A 16,318-nucleotide genomic window follows, 5' to 3' on the forward strand; every position below is an offset into this window, starting at 1 on the left:
CGAGGACACCACCCAGGCGCGGCTTCCGAACGCGCGTCCGAGGGGAACGGCGTACTTCCGCTCCGGGTCGTAGCGGGCCGGCGGGCCGGCGTGGGGGAGGGGGAGGTCGGTGCCGCGGGGGAGGGACTATATCCGGGAGAGTGGCAGCTTCCGACCAGTGGTCGCGTTTCCGGAGAGGCGCTTCCGGTGGCGGCGGCAGCAGCAGCAGCGGTGGTTCCGGGTGTCTTTGTCCCCCCGGTGTCGCGGCCCTGGCCCGCAGGTGGGTTGGCCGGACCCCCGCCGCCCTTCTGCCCCGACGCTCCTCCCCGACCGAGGGGCCGCGAGGGCCAGGCAGCAACGATGCAGGGCCGGGGAAGGGGCCGAGCCCCCCTTGGACTGCAAGCCCCGTCTCCCTGGCAACGGCCTCGGCCCCGGCCCCGGGGGCGGGCGGAGGAGGAACCGCGCGCCTCCGTCCTCTCACGGCGGCCTGGCCGCGGCGCGGCCCTGCCCGGGCGATCCGGTACCGGCGGCCGCTGAGGCAGGAGCGAAGGGCCGGGCTGCGCGGGAGCCGGAGGGCGGGCGCGCAGCCGGATCCGCGGTCGGCCGGGCCACACGGCTGCCTCGCCACGGGCCGGGGGACAACGGGCCAGGCTTCCGGGGAGAAGGCCCCCACGGTCCCCTCTCTGGAGGCAGCCTCCTCCATTTTTCTGGGCCTTGCGGGGAGCATTTTGGCGGATGTGTTTGAATGAATGAATGTCTCCGGGCCCCTTCCAGCCTTCAGACCCCTCACGCATCCGGGGGTGGCGCAGCGAGAGGGGCGCTGCATTGTCGGGAGACCTGGGTGTGAGCCCCAGTGTTGTCACTGACTGGTTGTGGGGCCTAGGACGAGTCGCAGTCTCTGGGCTCCAGTTGCCTTTTCTTTCACGTAGCCCGGCTGTGTCCCCGCCGCTGGGTTGGTGGTGAGGGCTCTCTGGAGCCGGGTGATCACTTCAGTTCTTGCTCCTCTCACACTCCCTTCATCGCCTCCATTCATTCTCCCTGCTCTCCTCAGGAACTTAGTTCCTGTTTTGGGGCTGATGGAAAATTCCCCTATGAGCTGTTAACTTATTTCTTTCCTGATTGAAGGTTTTTTCCCCCCAAGACTCTGAAAGAGGACCGCATTCCCGATGTCCCAATTTAAGCGCCAGCGGATCAACCCACTTCCAGGGGGACGCAACTTCTCAGGTGACCGTTACTTTCTCCCCGCCGGGGCTCTGGGATCGTACTGAAACAGCATGTGCTCTGGAGTTAGTCTGGAGAAAACTTGGCCGTCGGATTTCCCTGGCGGAGCCCGGTTCGCTGCTGATGTCGCGGAGGAAAACAGGCGCTGGCGCGCGGTTGACAGCAAAGCCCTGTGGAGGGTTGCGTGGGGCCGCTTTGCCCGCTGGGCTTGCCGTGTGGTCTAGGTCAGTGACTCTCAGCCGGGTGTGCAGTGACAGGCACACTGCTGCGCGCAGGGATTTTTAAACCATGCAGCACCTGGCTGTTTAGTCAGGGGCATTAGCTTTTTTCCCTTAGACTGTCAGATTAAAGAAACAGTGACAACAGTCAACATAGCAATAGGCGTCTGGTGTGAATGAATCAAAATTATACCTACTTTTTTGGTTAGAGCAGCAAAAAACTATGTTTTCTGGTGTGCCACAGAATTTTAGTCATTAGTTTGTGTGCTGTGAGGTGAAAAAGGCTGAAAGTTGCTGCTCTCCTTGACTGTAGTGCTTAAGATGGTAGGTGCCGTCCCTGGAGATTGCTTCTCTGTCCATAGGCACAGCTTCCACGTCTCTTCTGGGCCCTCCTCCTGGTTTGCTCACCCCCCCTGTGGCCACAGACCTGTCCCAGAATGCCAGGCACCTTCAGGTAGGTTGGGCGTCCTTCCTAGTGAGCACCAGCCCTGGGGACCACCCCGGTATGCATGGGTGCTCGATACTTTCATTTTTGCATCACAGTGTTCATCTCTGACAGTTGTGCCCTGGGCCAGTGCGGAGGTGACTAGGCACCACTGACTGGGGTGTGCAGAGTGCTGGCTCTAGGGAAATCTCTGGGTGCTTCTTGGAACAAAGGAACTGGAAATCGTAGAAGCAGCTTGTGATGCAAGAATCAGCATAATGCCCGCCTGCCCTCCCTTCCTTCCATGTGAATCGCGAGGCCGTGCTCTGAATGAGCTGGGGCAGTGGGCTACACGGAGATGAGATGCTAACAGCAGAACATGGACAAACGCTCCCTGTTTTAAATGGCACCTTCTCTTACAGGGTGGGGAGAAGCAGCGGGTCTTCACTGGCATTGTTACCAGCTTGCACGACTATTTTGGAGTGGTGGATGAAGAGGTCTTTTTTCAGCTGAGGTAGGTTCGAGGCTGATCTCCTTTTGGAAATGCTTGCTGGATTCAGTCTGTCACCATGCTTTGGGGCTCCTCTGATGTTATCGCTTTGCTGTTTTCATGCAAGGGGTGAGAAATCTTGATGGGCAGGGCTCGTCAGGGGGGCGTGGCCGGGCCTCCTGACTGGGCCTCCTGGCTTGTGTGCTGGCAGTGTGGTGAAAGGCCGGTTGCCCCAGCTGGGTGAGAAGGTGCTGGTGAAGGCTGCATACAACCCAGGCCAGGCAGTGCCTTGGAATGCTGTCAAGGTGCAAACACTCTCCAACCAGGTATACATCTCTCCTTGTCACATGCGTTGGAAAGGGGAGGGAGGGAAGCCCCTGTTTCCGAAAGCTGGGTGAGAACCGTACTTTTGTCAAGGGGGTGGGGCTGCATCTGTCCAAGGTAGTGAGCACATCAACCAGGGATGTCCTGATTTCCTGGTTACTGTCCTGCAGCCCCTACTGAAGTCCCCAGCACCCCCCCTTCTACATGTGGCAGCCCTGGGCCAGAAGCAAGGGATTCTGGGAGCTCAGCCCCAGTTGATCTTCCAGCCTCACCGAATTCCCCCCCTCTTTCCTCAGAAGCGTGAGTACCAGTGGCATGGGGTGTGGCTTTATGCGGCACTCTGGGTGGGTGAACGGACTCGTAACTGTCAGGTTGCTGCTCTATGAATAGAAGTGGGTATTTCTGTGCACTGAAAGAAAGGGACAGGGAAGTTACATGTTTAATTTTTGAGTCACCAGCCATTCTTTCTCTGCAGCTCTGAGTCTTTTCCAAACATCCCATACACTTCATCTGAGCCACCTGAACAGATTTCCTGCTCGGGGCCCTCATGGCCGATTGGATCAGGGCCGAAGGTAAGAGGATGTTCAACCAGAAAAATGTTATATTTTCCTTATTTGCCTCAAGGAGCACTGTCCCTTTTTTTGCTGCTTGTTGACATAACATTCTCTTCCCTGCAGGTAGACCCTAGTCCCTTACCCTGAAATAAGCAGGCACATAGTGAGGTCTATAAAAATAATGGAACTTTATCAACTGGTTCAGCAAGCAGGGATTTGGTAGTTCACCTTTCAAAATAATCATCTTGAAATTTTCTTAATATATACTTTTCCCTTTTATTTCTAGTCACTGAGATTGAGATACTAGAAATCAAAACTGTCAAGGAAATAGTAGTTATCAGAAAAAGTAACTTTGTAGAATGTTTTAGTTCCTAGTTGAAACATTTCTTTGTATACATTGTATATATCAGTGTGGGGTTAGAATGTTGCACTCTGCCTAGAAGTCTAGGCCCATGCCTTGGACATGGAGACAGTTCCTTGGCCCTGTGTGGGGCCGCCCCCGTGGTCTGGGCCTTAGGGCCTCCGAGGCCAACCTGTATCACCTGTGAGCGACAGGGACTGCTGGGAGCACGCTGCCTGTTTTCTCTGGCTCATGTGTTCTTTATCCTGCCTTACTCTCTCCCTAAAGGGTTGTGCTTATGTTCCTAGGAGTTAAGCTGTAGACTAGTTTGCTCAAGACTCATTTTATTTCTCTCTGTTGGTCTTATTTTAACTTTTTTAAAAAATACTGTATTTACTTATTTTTATAGAGAGGAGAAGGGAGGAGAAAGAAAGGGAGAGAAACATCAATGTGTGGTTGCCTCTCACTCATCCCCCACTGGGGGCCCAACCTGGCCCACAACCCAGGCATGTGCCCTGACTAGGAATCGAACCAGTGACCCTTTGTTTCGCAGGTTGGCGCTCAATCCACTGAGCTACACCAGCCAGGGCCTATGTTAATTTTTTATTGAGGAAAATTTTAAGTCTAAGCAAAGTAAACAAAAGGATGAACTCTCATATACCCATTACCTGGCTTCAAGTGTCTATACCTGCCATCTTCTTCCATCTCTGCCTCTATCTGTTCCCTGCCTTGTACATGATTTTTTTAACGTAAAACTTTTTTAAATGTAAAATGTATACTGGTTGAAATGCACAAATCTTAACTGGACAGTTTTGACAAATGGAAAATCTCTCTCTCTCAAGATGTAGAACATTTCCGCCCTGACTGGTGTGGCTCAGTGGATTGAGCCCTGGCTTGGGAACTGAGAGGTCACCAGTTTGATTCCCGGTCAGGGCACATACCTGGGTTGCAGGCCAGGTCCCCCGTTGGGGGTGTGCGAGAGGCTCTCATATGTGGGTGTTTCTCTACCTTTCTCCCCCTGCCCCCAAAGGTTAAAAAGAAAGATTTCCATACTCTAGAACATTGTTCTCATGGTCTTGCTCTCTCAGTCTGGCTCTCTTATGAAATGAGAACTGTAGAGAAGGAACCTGACTCCACGGTCAGGGCTGAGATTGCAGTCCAAGGCGAACACTTAAAAGGCTCATGGAGTAACTCAGAAAGTTTAGGCAGCCCTCTCTGGTGTGGCTCAGTAGATGGAGTGCAGGCCTGCAAACCAATGGGTTGCTGGTTCAATTCCCATCACTGGTTTAATTCCCATTCAGGGTGCATGCCTGGGTTGCAGGCCAGGTCCCCAGTAGGGGGCACATAAGAGGCAACCACACATTGATGTTTCTCTCCCTCTCTTTCTCCCTCCTTTCCCCTCCGTCTAAAAATGAATAAAATCGTAAAAGGAAAAAGAAAGTTTAGGCAAAGTGATGTAGCTAGTCTCTGTGCTGAAGCTAGTGTTTGTTCCTGTGGACAGGCCATCTGTGAATTCTACCTAGGGGGATGCTTTGATTGTCTAGGATTGTTTTCCACAGTGTCTTCACCACTTTGAAGCACACTGTCCCATTCGCAAGTCACTGGTATATGTTTTGCATACACCCACATCTCTCATCTGGTGCATCTTCCTGGTCTGCAGTTTCCAAAGACCCTCCACCACTCACATTCTGTGAATTTATTAAAGTCTTCATTACAAAATCACAGTGAGTGTACTCAGAGATGATGTGGCCTGGATGGGAATCAATGGCTGCATGGAACTTTCTGCTTTAGGTTCAAGTTCAGCCTTTCTCCCCCACCCCTCTTTTTTTTTTAATTGTTGTTCAAGTGCAATTGTCTCCACTCCCCACTCTCCTTCCTCCACTCCAGCCATCCCCATCTCCCACCCTCGATTTTACTCCCCTTTGGCTTTGTACATGTGTCCTTTGGACCCTTGGACACACGGGGAGTGTTCCTTGATGACCTTTCCCCCTTTTACCCCCCGTTATCCCCTTCCCCCTCCCCTCTGGGTACTGTCAGTTTGTTCAAGTCCAGTCTTTCCATACAGTCAGTTGCATGGGATTGGCCTGGATGTGTCGAGCCCTGTGCCAGGCTGGTGTTACGTTACTTTGGCTATGGTGTTTCAGTGTCATGGCTTCTAGGGAAGGACAGACATTGCCATCAGTCAGTAGAGAGAGTCTGCCGAGTAGGAAAGGGGGCGGTAAGAATTAGGTTGTTCTGGGGAGAGCAGCAGGCCATAAAGGAGTCGGCCACATTAGCATTTTGGCTGGAAGCTAAGTTTGATTTTGAATTTTTGGCTTTGGGAGGCAGGGACCCAGGTCTCCTCCTGCTGAGGTCACCGAGAAGCCCTCCCCTGGTACCACTACCTGGTATCTGCTGCTGACAGGCCGCAGTAAGGAGAGAGCCTGGCTGTTGGAGTCACAGGACTCAGGAGAACATCCAGTTTAACTAAAGGCGCCAGCGTGTACAGAAGAGTCCCCTCCAGTCACGGGCAGGCTGAAGGGGGTGTCAGATGACTGGGGACAGCTCTTCTGTTAGAGACATGGGCGCACTGACATCCCATTACAGCAGGGTTAGAAGGCAGTTTTTGGAGACAGGTGCAAATGAGCAGGGAAATTACCCAGACAAGAGAAAAGAAAAAGTTTGTGTTAAATATAACCAACTAGTTCCTGGGGTGTAATGACTAGGGAAGGAGCCCAGGCAGGCCTAAGGGGAAAGAACAGAGACCTGGTAAGTATAATCCACTCCAGTCACCTCAGCGCGAAGAAGCGACAGTGATTGCATTTCTCTCATCAGACATGGGGTTTTCCCTACGTTAGTCTGGCATGTTATGATGGTCTACAAACTTTTTCTGTTCTACTGTTTCTATTCGTTGCACCCATACTAGTGACACAGGGATAAATGATTTACACAAGAATGTACACAGAGTAGTGCATGCTGTCACACAAAGTTAAAAAGTAAACACGTGTGTGCCCTCCTTTCCTTAAAAGGTAACCGTTCTTAAGAACCATTAGAAAACTTTTGAAGAGAAAAATTACTTATTGCCACTTCCCCCATAGTCTTTTCTAATCATTATATATATTCATACTTTTTAATACTTTTGATCTTAGAGTTCAAGTGATTTTTATACATTCTTTGTAAACATTTTTTTTTCTATGTAACTCTCATGACTTTTAATGGCTGCATGATTACGTATTTAAAATATCAATTCAGACACTGCTGGATATGAATATGGTTTTCTTACTCTTAGCTTGAATTTCTTCCAGTATGTATATAACTTTTTTTTAATTCATTGATTTTTAGAGAGAGAGAGAGAGAGAGAGAGAGAAACATTGATTTTTTTTTTACTTATTGATGCATTCATTGGTTGATTCTTTTAAGTGCCTTGACCGGGAATTGAACCTGCAACCTTGGTCTATCAGGACAGTGCCTTAACCAACTGAGCTACCTGGCCAGGGCCTCCTTTTTGTTTCTTTTGAACTAACTTCCTTGGGATAAATTTTCCAGGGCTTGAGTATTTTATGCCTTTAATGTGTACTGCCAAAGGTTCATTATAAAAAATGTCTTTTTAAATAAAACTTACTTTATGGAACCTTTAGCAAGGTACCATGATGTGTCTCTTGTCAAAAAACAAAAAAACAAAAAAAAACAGTTAAGCTCTGGCAAGGTAGTTCAGTTGCTTAGAGCATTGTCCAGATACGCCAAGGTTGTATTGCAGGTTTGATCCCCAGTCAGGGCTCATACAAGAAGCAACCAATGAATGCATCAATAAGTGGAACAGCAAATTATTATTTCTCTCTCTTTCCTCCTTCCTCTCTCTCTAAAATCAATAAATAAAAATTAAAAAATAATCAGTTAAATTCTTTTATGCTCATTTCAAAAGTTATATTAACTATGTAAAGTTCAGAAAATATTTAAAAATTATTCATAAGCTTTATTAGAGGCAACCACCATTATTCATCTCTTATTTCATTTTAGTCTTTTAAAGCTTGCATTTTTTTTTCCTTTTTTCACAGTTGAGGCACTGCTGTATTTAGATTGTTACATACTATTTTTTTTTGGCTAAACATAAATGGTTATTAAAAGCATTTAAATCTCCATTTTAACATCTTCATAACAACTTGTTATATGGCTGTTAGCACACCTTCTTTATCCACTTCTTTGCTGCTGGGGAGTCAGGTCATTCCCCGTTCGTTTCAGGCCAGGATGTGTTGAATCTGTAAGTAACAGTGTGGTTTCTTCCCTCTGGTGATGGACCGACCTCCAGCGATGACTACGACTCCAAGAAACGCAAGCAGCGGGCTGGTGGAGAGCCTTGGGGTGCTAAGAAACCGAGGCATGACCTGCCTCCCTACCGGGTCCATCTCACTCCCTATACTGTGGACAGGTGAGCGGCAAGGCTGGGTGGGCAGGTGTGGCTTGCAGCTAGTTATAGTGTCTTGTGTAAATGAGATATGGTGTGTGTGTGTGTGTGTTCTTGTGATCTTTTGTTTCATCTTTGTTTTTTAATGTGATGATTTTTGATTTTAAAATCTCAGACTTGGTCAGTAGAGCACCACCGACATGGGTGCCCTGATAGAACTTGATGATATAATCACCAGGAATGCTTACGGCAAGCTGTAATTGAGGCTTGCCAATCAAAATCCAGGTACCCAATAGCAGTTATAATCCAGGTAGAAACTGCAGCTCATAGGAACTCTGGGACTGGTTTTCTCGGGATCCTCTGCATTGTTTTTAAAGCGCTACAGCATGTACGAGGACGCTGGCCTGCAAGCCTCCTTCCCACACGAGAAACTGACTGACCGAGAGGTAGATGAGCAACTCCACATTCCATCCAGCAGTGGGGGAGACGCAGGGCTCCAGCTGCAGACTCCCAAAGCCACGTCCACCAAAGTCCCCGGCCCAGACAGGGCCCCTGTTCTCCATGCCGATCCACTGGGCTCCGTCTTCTCCTAAGACACCGATCCCATGTCACGTCCAGCTGGAACGTGCTGCTAACAGCCACACACACACCTGTGTGTTTTTAAACACAAGTGCCAAATGGAGGCCTGTTGTACATACTGTTTGGTACTTTGCTTTTTCACTTAATATATCTTAGAATTTATTCCATGTTAACATTTATTAGCTTCAGCTCATTCTTTTTAGCAACTACATGGTGTCCCACCAAATGGCTGCACTGCCATTTCTTTAACCAACTTTCTCTCCATGTGCAGTCTTTTCTTACCCTAAATATTGTTGTAATAAACATCCTTCCACATACATCTATGTATGGTGAGCATTTTATGGCGATCAGTTCCTAGAAAAGGAGTAGCTGGCCCGAAGGGCTCTATTTTAAACGTTGACGGATGGTGCCCATTTTGGTCAAGAGCTCGTACAGGTTTACCTACGTTCTCACCTTGGGGCCTGAAGCATTTGTCTCCCCAGGCCTCTGCCAGCGCTGCATTATCAGACTTTTTGATCTTTATCAGTCAGGTGGGTGAAAAGTGATATTCTGATTTGCATTTCTTTAATTATGAGTGAGATTGAGCATATTTTTTATGGGTTTTTAAGTCTCATTTCTTTTTCTCTTAAGTGCCTGTTGATGTCACTTTTCTCTTAGACTTATGAACTTTCGGTCAGTGATTTTTGGGCTCCACTCATGTTAAGACAATGAACCTTTTCTCGGTTATGTATTGCAAACGTTGTTTCCTTCCCCAGGTTGTCTTTTTTGTTTTAGAGGTCGTACCATTTTGGTGGTCAGATCTGATCCATCTTTTCTTTTCCAGATGTGTCTTACTTACAAAGTTCTTTCCCAGATCATAAAATAAGTGGTCCTTTTATTTTTCAAGTTTTTTTATGGTTCCATTTAAAAAATAATTTAGTCTTGGCTCTTTCTGGATCTCCTTGCTTTCTTCCTACAGCCCCACCTGTGACTTCCTAGAACTCCAGCGCCGCTACCGCAGCCTCCTGGTCCCCTCAGATTTTCTGGCTGTGCATCTGAGCTGGCTGTCGGCCTTCCCTCTGAGCCAGCCATTTTCCCTCCATCATCCGAGCCGTATCCAGGTATCTTCTGAGAAGGAGCCAGCTCCAGACGCTGGTGCTGAGCCCCTCCCTGTGGACAGTGACCCCACTTACAGTTCCAAGGTAAGTTGGTGGGGGGCCTGCTGCTTTCTCCCATTGTCGGGGGTTGAAAAAGCTCTTGAGTGTGTCCTTCGTGCCACCCCTGGCCAGGTACTGCTGCTCTCTTCCCCGGGCCTAGAAGAACTGTATCGCTGTTGCATGCTCTTTGTGGATGACATGGCTGAGCCGAGGGAGACGCCAGAACACCCTCTGAAGCAGATCAAGGTGAGAGCTGAAGTCCCCAGGCAAGATGCACTCATGATGATGTCCAGGCCCTGCCACGTTTTCAGTCACTCAGCTCCTGTCGTGAACGAGGAGTTTCAGAGCTGACACACCTCTGCTTTTACCAGGAGCGCAGCATTGCTCAGAGCTGTCCTTAGTTGTCAGAGAGTTAGGTGGCTGGGTCATGTTCACAGGTGGAGAAGCTACCCCTCTGCCATGTGGACTCCTCACGGCTTGCCGCCTGCATCCCCTAGTGGTGGGCTGCCTCCCAGTGGGAGACCCCGGTAGCTGGTTTTCCATTTCTTAACCCTGATCTCATTTTTCAGTTTTTGTTGGGCCGGAAGGAAGAAGAGGCAGTGCTGGTTGGGGGTGAGTGGTCTCCTTCCCTGGATGGCCTCGACCCCAAGGGCGACCCGCAGGTGCTAGTCCGCACTGCCATCCGCTGTGCGCAAGCCCAGGCCGGCATTGACTTGAGCGCCTGCACGAAGTGGTGAGTGGCTGCCCCGAGCTCTCGTCTGTAGGCTGAGTTGGCAAGTTGAGTTGGCGACTGTTCAGGCTAAGCTTTTGCACCTTTCTGATCTGTTAGCTGTCCTCTCCTCCCTAGTCCCCACTCACCCTGCCCGCCACAAATGGCTGCCTTGACTATGATGAGGGATAAGCACGTTGAAGGGCAGCTGGCCCCTCAGGGCCCGCCAGATAGGGACCTCCCAGGGACCTGTGATGTGCCTTGTTGCCTTAGCACCTTGGAGCAAATGGCTGCTTACATGTGCCTCCCCACTGACTAACCATTCTTGAGAACTCAGTCTCTTTTATTTTTGAACTTTCAAAGTGTGGCTTGCAGTATGTGCTGACTAAATGTTGACTTGAAGCTGAAGCACTTGCTTACGAATGTCCTGGGTCCCTACTTCGTTTTTCTCTTTGCTGTGAGCAGGTGGCGCTTTGCTGAGTTTCAGTATCTGCAGCCGGGACCCCCAAGGCGGCTGCAGACTGTGGTGGTGTACCTGCCAGACGTCTGGACTGTCATGCCTCCTTTGGAAGAGTGGGAGGCCTTGTGTCAGCAGAAAGCTGCCGAGGCAGCGCCCCCAGCCCAGGAGGTGCCAGTGGTAAGGTGAAGCCTTCTGAACAGGTGGGGAGAGCAGGTACCCTGGCCCCCAAGCCCAGGTGGTCACAGCTCCTGGCTTTTGTCACAGAAAACAGAGCCTACAGAACAGGCAGCTGATGCATCAGAGCAAGCAGCAGACACATCTAAACAGAATGCAGAGAACCCGGAGGTCACCACACAACAGGAAGTGGACACTGATCTTCCAGAGGCACCTCCGCCCCCTCTAGAGCCTGCTGTCATGGCACACCCTGGCTGCGTAAACCTCTCCCTCCATGGTATTGTGGAGGACCGGAGGCCAAAAGAAAGGATCTCTTTTGAGGTAGGTGTAGGAGCCTGGGGAAACCGCTGGGGTAGTGTGTATGGGTGTGTGGTGGGTCTTGGAACACTCCATTTTTTCCTGACGCTCAGGGACCCCTGCTGCCTCTTTCACCAGGTGATGGTGTTGGCTGAGCTGTTCCTGGAGATGCTGCAGAGGGACTTTGGCTATAGGATTTATAAGATGCTGCTGAGCCTTCCTGAAAAGGTTGTGGCCCCACCTGAACCTGAAAAGGAGGAGGTGGCCAAGGAAGAAGAAGCAGGCAAGGAGGAGGTGGCCAAGGAGTCCAAGGATGAGGTACAGAGTGAGGGCACAGCCGCCGAGGCAGACGTCCCACCGGTGAGTACCCCTGCCTTGCACGGGCACTGGGGCTACGTGCAGCCACGCGGCCCTGAGCACCCGATGGGCCTTCTCTTGGCACTCCTCTCACTCACCGCCCGTGCCTTGAGACCCAAGTGTGTGCTCAGGTGTGGGGTGCTTCACCCTCGCACAGCCACACGACTAGTGGGTGCTGTGCTAGGCGGGAGGTGGGCTGGAGGAGGGGAGGGAAGTGTGGTTGGGTTGGTGTGGCAGCATGGGGATCTCGGAGTGAGTGCTCTGAGGAGGGTGGGGGTGTGGTTGACCAGCATACTGTATTTTCTTAACGCTGTCGAAAGCACGTGGGGCTGCTTCTTGCCTAAATGAACTCTCTCACATAGACCCCCGAGCAGAATCCTAGGTGTCTCGGGAGAGCACCCTGGTCTGCCCTGAAGCCCATCATGTAAAGTGTCCCACGAGACGGCGCATGCAGGCCCTTTGCAAGGCCCGCCTGTGGCCAATGCTCAGTGTTAGCTGTTGTTATCGTTAGTTACTGCAGGTGACAGTCTTCTTCCTCTTGGTCTGTCTCCCACAGAAGGAGGATGGGCTTTTGCCAAAACCCCTATCTTCTGGGGGAGAGGAAGAAGAGAAGCCCCGGGGGGAGGCGTCTGAGGACCTCTGTGAGATGGCCCTTGACCCGGAGCTGCTGCTGCTGAGGGACGATGGCGAGGAGGAGTTCGGTAGGTGCCGCTGGGTGGGGCGGGGCGGGGCGTGGGTGCCGGCTGGCGGCATCCTGACTCTGGCCCCAGGTCTCCGGTTAGGACTGGAGCCCGTCTGTCCAAGTGGCCCCTGCACCTCGCTCATCTCAGGCTTTCTGTAGCAGGAGCCAAGCTGGAGGATTCCGAGGTCCGGTCTGTGGCCTCCAACCAGTCAGAGATGGAGTTCTCTTCCCTTCAGGACATGGTAAGACCTCTGTTCTGCCCGTCCAGCCTCAGTGACAGTGACACTCAGGAAGACCTGGGTCAGTCCTTGGATACTTCTGCCAAATGACTTCAGTATTTATTGACAAAAGACAAAACGTGGTTCTTGGCTCATGGAATGGCATTTCCATGGGGTCTAGGAGTCATTTCAGTGTCTCTCCTGGGGTGAATCCAAGTGGAGTGACCGGTCTGGGAGCACACAGGGTTCCCCTGTGTGAGACATCCCTGAAGCCCCGAGTGCTGGGAACCAGCCTTTGCTTGTCGGCCCAGGGTCAGGTCTCCGAAGGGAAGGTGCTCCCGGTGTGATCATGTCAGCCAGCCCACTCGGTGTACACGGGCTGTGTCCTGGGTGACTTGGCCACTGAGACAACTACTTGTAACCGTATTCTTCCTTGTTTCTCGTGCAGCCCAAGGAGCTGGACCCCTCTGCCGTGCTCCCTTTGGATTGTCTTCTCGCGTTTGTCTTCTTTGATGCCAACTGGTGTGGCTACTTGCACCGGCGAGACTTGGAGAGGATTCTGCTTACCCTTGGGCTCCGGCTCAGTGCGGAACAGGTGCCTTCCCTTGCACCCCCTTTTGGTCCTTTCTGGGGGCCTCACCTGCCGTGATGTGCACAGGCACACACCTGGTTCCTGTGGGGGACTCAGATGACACTCTAGTTCTAGGTTCTTCCACACTTGGGGGCTTGCGTCTGCTCATCAGAGGGGATCTTGGGTGTGTGTTTGCTGTAGGCCAAGCAGCTGGTCAGCAGGGTGGTGACCCAGAACATTTGCCAGTACCGCAGCCTGCAGTACAGCCGCACGGAGGGCCCGGACAGCGGGCTTCCTGAGGAGGCGCTCTTCGGTGCGTACCAGTGCTGTGCAGCCTTCCATGCAAGGACAAGCAGGGCGGCTGTCTCCTCCCCCTGAGACCCAGTCCTTACTCCTTTTCACGGCCCCACTAGGAAACCTGGACCTGCTACCTCCTTCTGGGAAAAGCGCAAAGCCAGGAGCTGCCCCCACGGAACACAAAGGCCTGGTGTCCCACAACGGCAGCCTGATCAATGTGGGGAACCTGCTGCTCCGTGCAGAGCAGCAGGACAGCGGACGGCTCTACCTGGAGAACAAGATTCATACACTGGAACTGAAGCTGGGTGAGTGGTCTGTGCTGTGGGGGCCTGTGGTGATGGGCTGTGTAGGCATGTCCACAGAGCCCAAGAGGGAACCCTGCTCCTCAGGCTTCAGGCCTCTCGCCCTGTACTTAGGTCTTTAACTTAGCAGCAGTCTTTCTGGTATGTTCCCACCAGAGGAGAGCCATCACCGCTTCTCAGCCACTGAAGTAACGAATAAGACACTGGCAGCAGACATGCAGGAGCTGCGCACCCGGCTGGCTGAGGCCGAAGACATGGCCCGCACGGCGGAGCGACAGAAGAACCAGCTTCAGCGGCTGCTGCACGACTTCCGGAGACGCCTGACCCCCCTGCAGCTGGAGATGCAGCGAATGGTTGAAAAGGTGAGCCGCAGGAGAGCTGGTGCGGAGTCAGGGGCTTGGTCACGGTGATGCCAGGTCCACCTCGCCTCCTCCCCCAGCCACTGGTTTCTTAGGGAGTCCATCACTCAGCTCCTTGCTCCCAGGAGGCAGTGGATAGTAGTTTTTCCTCCTTGGGTCTAATTCTTGTGCCATCTGTTTCAAACAGGCTGACAGCTGGGTAGAGAAGGAGGAGCCAGCACCTAGCAACTGAGGGGCCTGGCGCAGGTGCTGCCGTCCTGCGAGGTCAGCGATGGAGCCTGCTGAAGTTAGAGCCCTTTGGTTCCAGAAGGAAGCTGGAGCAGGACCTGGGAGTCGAAGGCGGGCGCTGAACCCTGTGCTCAGCCTGTGTAGGGAGCTTGGGACGGGGTTGCCTGTGCTGTGTGGGACGGACGAGTGAGGAGCCGGTTCCACTTAACTAAATCCAACATCTGCACCCCTTGAATGTCATTTTGCCCTCTACCTTGGGGTTTCTCCTGGGGCCCTTTAGTCTTGTGCTTTCTCCTGTCCTCTTCCAGATTAGAGTAAGACAGGGGAGGAAAAGGCTTTCGACTGTCCTAAGGTCTGATGCCAATAAATGAAGAAACAGACGTGGAATCTGGCTGGGGTAAGAGCCCTTTCTCCAGATGGCACAAACCCTGCTGGGTCACAGGAGCAGGTTTGGGACGCGTTTCCTGTGGCCTTTGGAGGAATGAAGTCAGTGCCAGCGAGCCTTGCGCTTGGGCTGTCTGCCAGTGCACACTGTTGCAGCCACCCCGGACTTGCCAGAAGAAACCAGCACTTCAGCTCCCTGGCTCCCGGTGTTCAGAATGTGGTATTGGCTCTGGCCCAGCCTTTTTCCCTGTTCCCCATACGTCTCGCCTCTTTCCATAACCCGTGGTTTCAGTTTGACTTTGTATATAAAGTTGTTTTTTTTTTTTTTTTTTTGCTTTTTGTTTTTTAAATAAACCAAAGTCAAAACAAACCAAGTGCCCTCCATGGCTTTTCCCTTCGTCCTCTTCCAGGTCTGCTTGTGCTCCTGCCCTTCCTCCTGGCCCTTGGCCCAGCTTCTGCTGGATGGAGGTGGAGTGGCCTTCCAAAGGTGGGCAGGGTGTCAGGGAGAGTGAGCCGAGCCCCCTTGCTCCTGACCTTGGCTGCTGGCTGCTCAGGGGAGAGGATGCTGTAGTGGCCCTGCCGGCTCAGCAGGGGGCAGTGTTACCCTAAAAAAACCTGAGGTGGCTGTCCTCTCTTTTCCTTAGTTACAGCACAATAAAACAAGAACATTTACTGAAAACTTTACTTGAAAAAATAAAATTCCAAATATCCAGGTGAGACACAACCCACTGCTGTGGCTTTGAGGCCCGTGAATTGGCCCGTGAATTTTTGTGGTAGGACATTTGCACAAGGTGCAACCTGTTGTTACGGAAACTTCAGGCTGGGGGGGGGGTCTTCCCTGCCCTTGACCAAAAGGATAGAAGTGGGCTGAGCGAGCCTCTGTGGTGCTGGGAACCTGGGCGAGGGCCAGTCAGGGCTGGGGGACCACAGCACTCATTCTCCAGGGCAGTATCGTGACCCTCTCCCAGGAAGGAGAGTAGGGGGAGGCTGAAGGGTGGGTGGACTCCCCAGGACAGGTCTTTAGGAGGTAGATACGATCCGACCCTGCAAATGGCTGGGACCGCTTGCGAGCTGACGGAGCCTATGACCTTCGCAGGCTGGGAGCCCGCTCTGGTGCTGGGCCAGGGGCAGTTGTGGAAATAAGAAAGCAGTTCTAGGCTGCTAACCTGTCCGGGGGCTCCTGCTATGGGTGGGGAGATGGCAACCTGTTTGGGGCTCTGGGTGCCAGGCTCATTCCAAAGGGCTGCTGAGGCAGGGCGGGGGGCCTTGAGCCCCCCCAGTTCTCCCAGAGAAGGCCCCATCGATGGCTGGGGCCTGGGCCCAAGCTGGGCAAGGTCAAAGCCTGGAGAGGCCGACGTGTGCTCCAGGAGTCTTCCCGAGTCCCAGGCTCAGTCATCAGCCACAATAGAGAGGGCTCTGAGCTCACTCAGTTTAGCCTCATTCTCCCGTTCTCGCTGCTCGTCGGAGTGGCCAGGCTGGTCCAGCTGTTGGCTCAGGTCTCCAAAGATCTTGTGCATTTCAGAGTAGTAGACCACCTGGGTGGGAGGAGGGGCAGGTCAGTGGGGCTGGGTTCCTGGCCCCCAGCCCCACAGCACTGCCCTCTCTGGGCCAGGTTCTGCTGGTCCCTCCCCCGC

At 52.3% G+C, this 16,318-nt stretch overlaps 2 protein-coding genes across 4 annotated transcripts in view; one reads left to right on the forward strand and one right to left on the reverse strand.

The window, feature by feature from the left end:
• Positions 1-118: 118 nt before the first annotated feature.
• CCAR2 (cell cycle and apoptosis regulator 2) lies at positions 119-15,054 on the forward strand. 2 transcript variants are annotated; one of them, XM_045852823.1, is made up of 21 exons: positions 119-259; positions 1,105-1,203; positions 1,781-1,872; positions 2,265-2,356; positions 2,544-2,658; positions 2,827-2,956; positions 3,132-3,228; positions 7,836-7,955; positions 9,469-9,691; positions 9,779-9,892; positions 10,216-10,379; positions 10,821-10,992; positions 11,080-11,310; positions 11,425-11,646; positions 12,200-12,344; positions 12,485-12,567; positions 12,992-13,138; positions 13,316-13,427; positions 13,528-13,716; positions 13,870-14,075; positions 14,260-15,054. In XM_045852823.1, the coding sequence occupies exons 2-21, from the start codon at positions 1,146-1,148 to the stop codon at positions 14,302-14,304; spliced, it is 2,757 nt and encodes a 918-aa protein (XP_045708779.1). In that variant the 5' UTR covers positions 119-259; positions 1,105-1,145; the 3' UTR covers positions 14,305-15,054. The 2 variants fall into 2 exon arrangements, with proteins under 2 accessions (XP_045708779.1, XP_045708780.1); XM_045852824.1 differs by having other exon boundaries at positions 12,488-12,567.
• A 294-nt stretch (positions 15,055-15,348) lies between these two features.
• The window catches only part of BIN3 (bridging integrator 3), a 41,397-nt gene continuing 40,427 nt past the window's right edge, over positions 15,349-16,318 (reverse strand). For both annotated transcript variants that reach the window (XM_045852825.1, XM_045852827.1), the window contains one exon: positions 15,349-16,219. In XM_045852825.1, coding sequence (XP_045708781.1) covers positions 16,073-16,219 — 147 coding nt within the window. In that variant the 3' untranslated portion in view covers positions 15,349-16,072. The remainder of the gene's footprint in view (positions 16,220-16,318) is intronic.

This window comes from Phyllostomus hastatus, unplaced genomic scaffold (assembly GCF_019186645.2).
Source record: "Phyllostomus hastatus isolate PE091 unplaced genomic scaffold, TTU_PhHast_1.1 phas_contig_98, whole genome shotgun sequence".
Classification (NCBI taxonomy): Eukaryota; Metazoa; Chordata; class Mammalia; order Chiroptera; family Phyllostomidae; genus Phyllostomus; species Phyllostomus hastatus.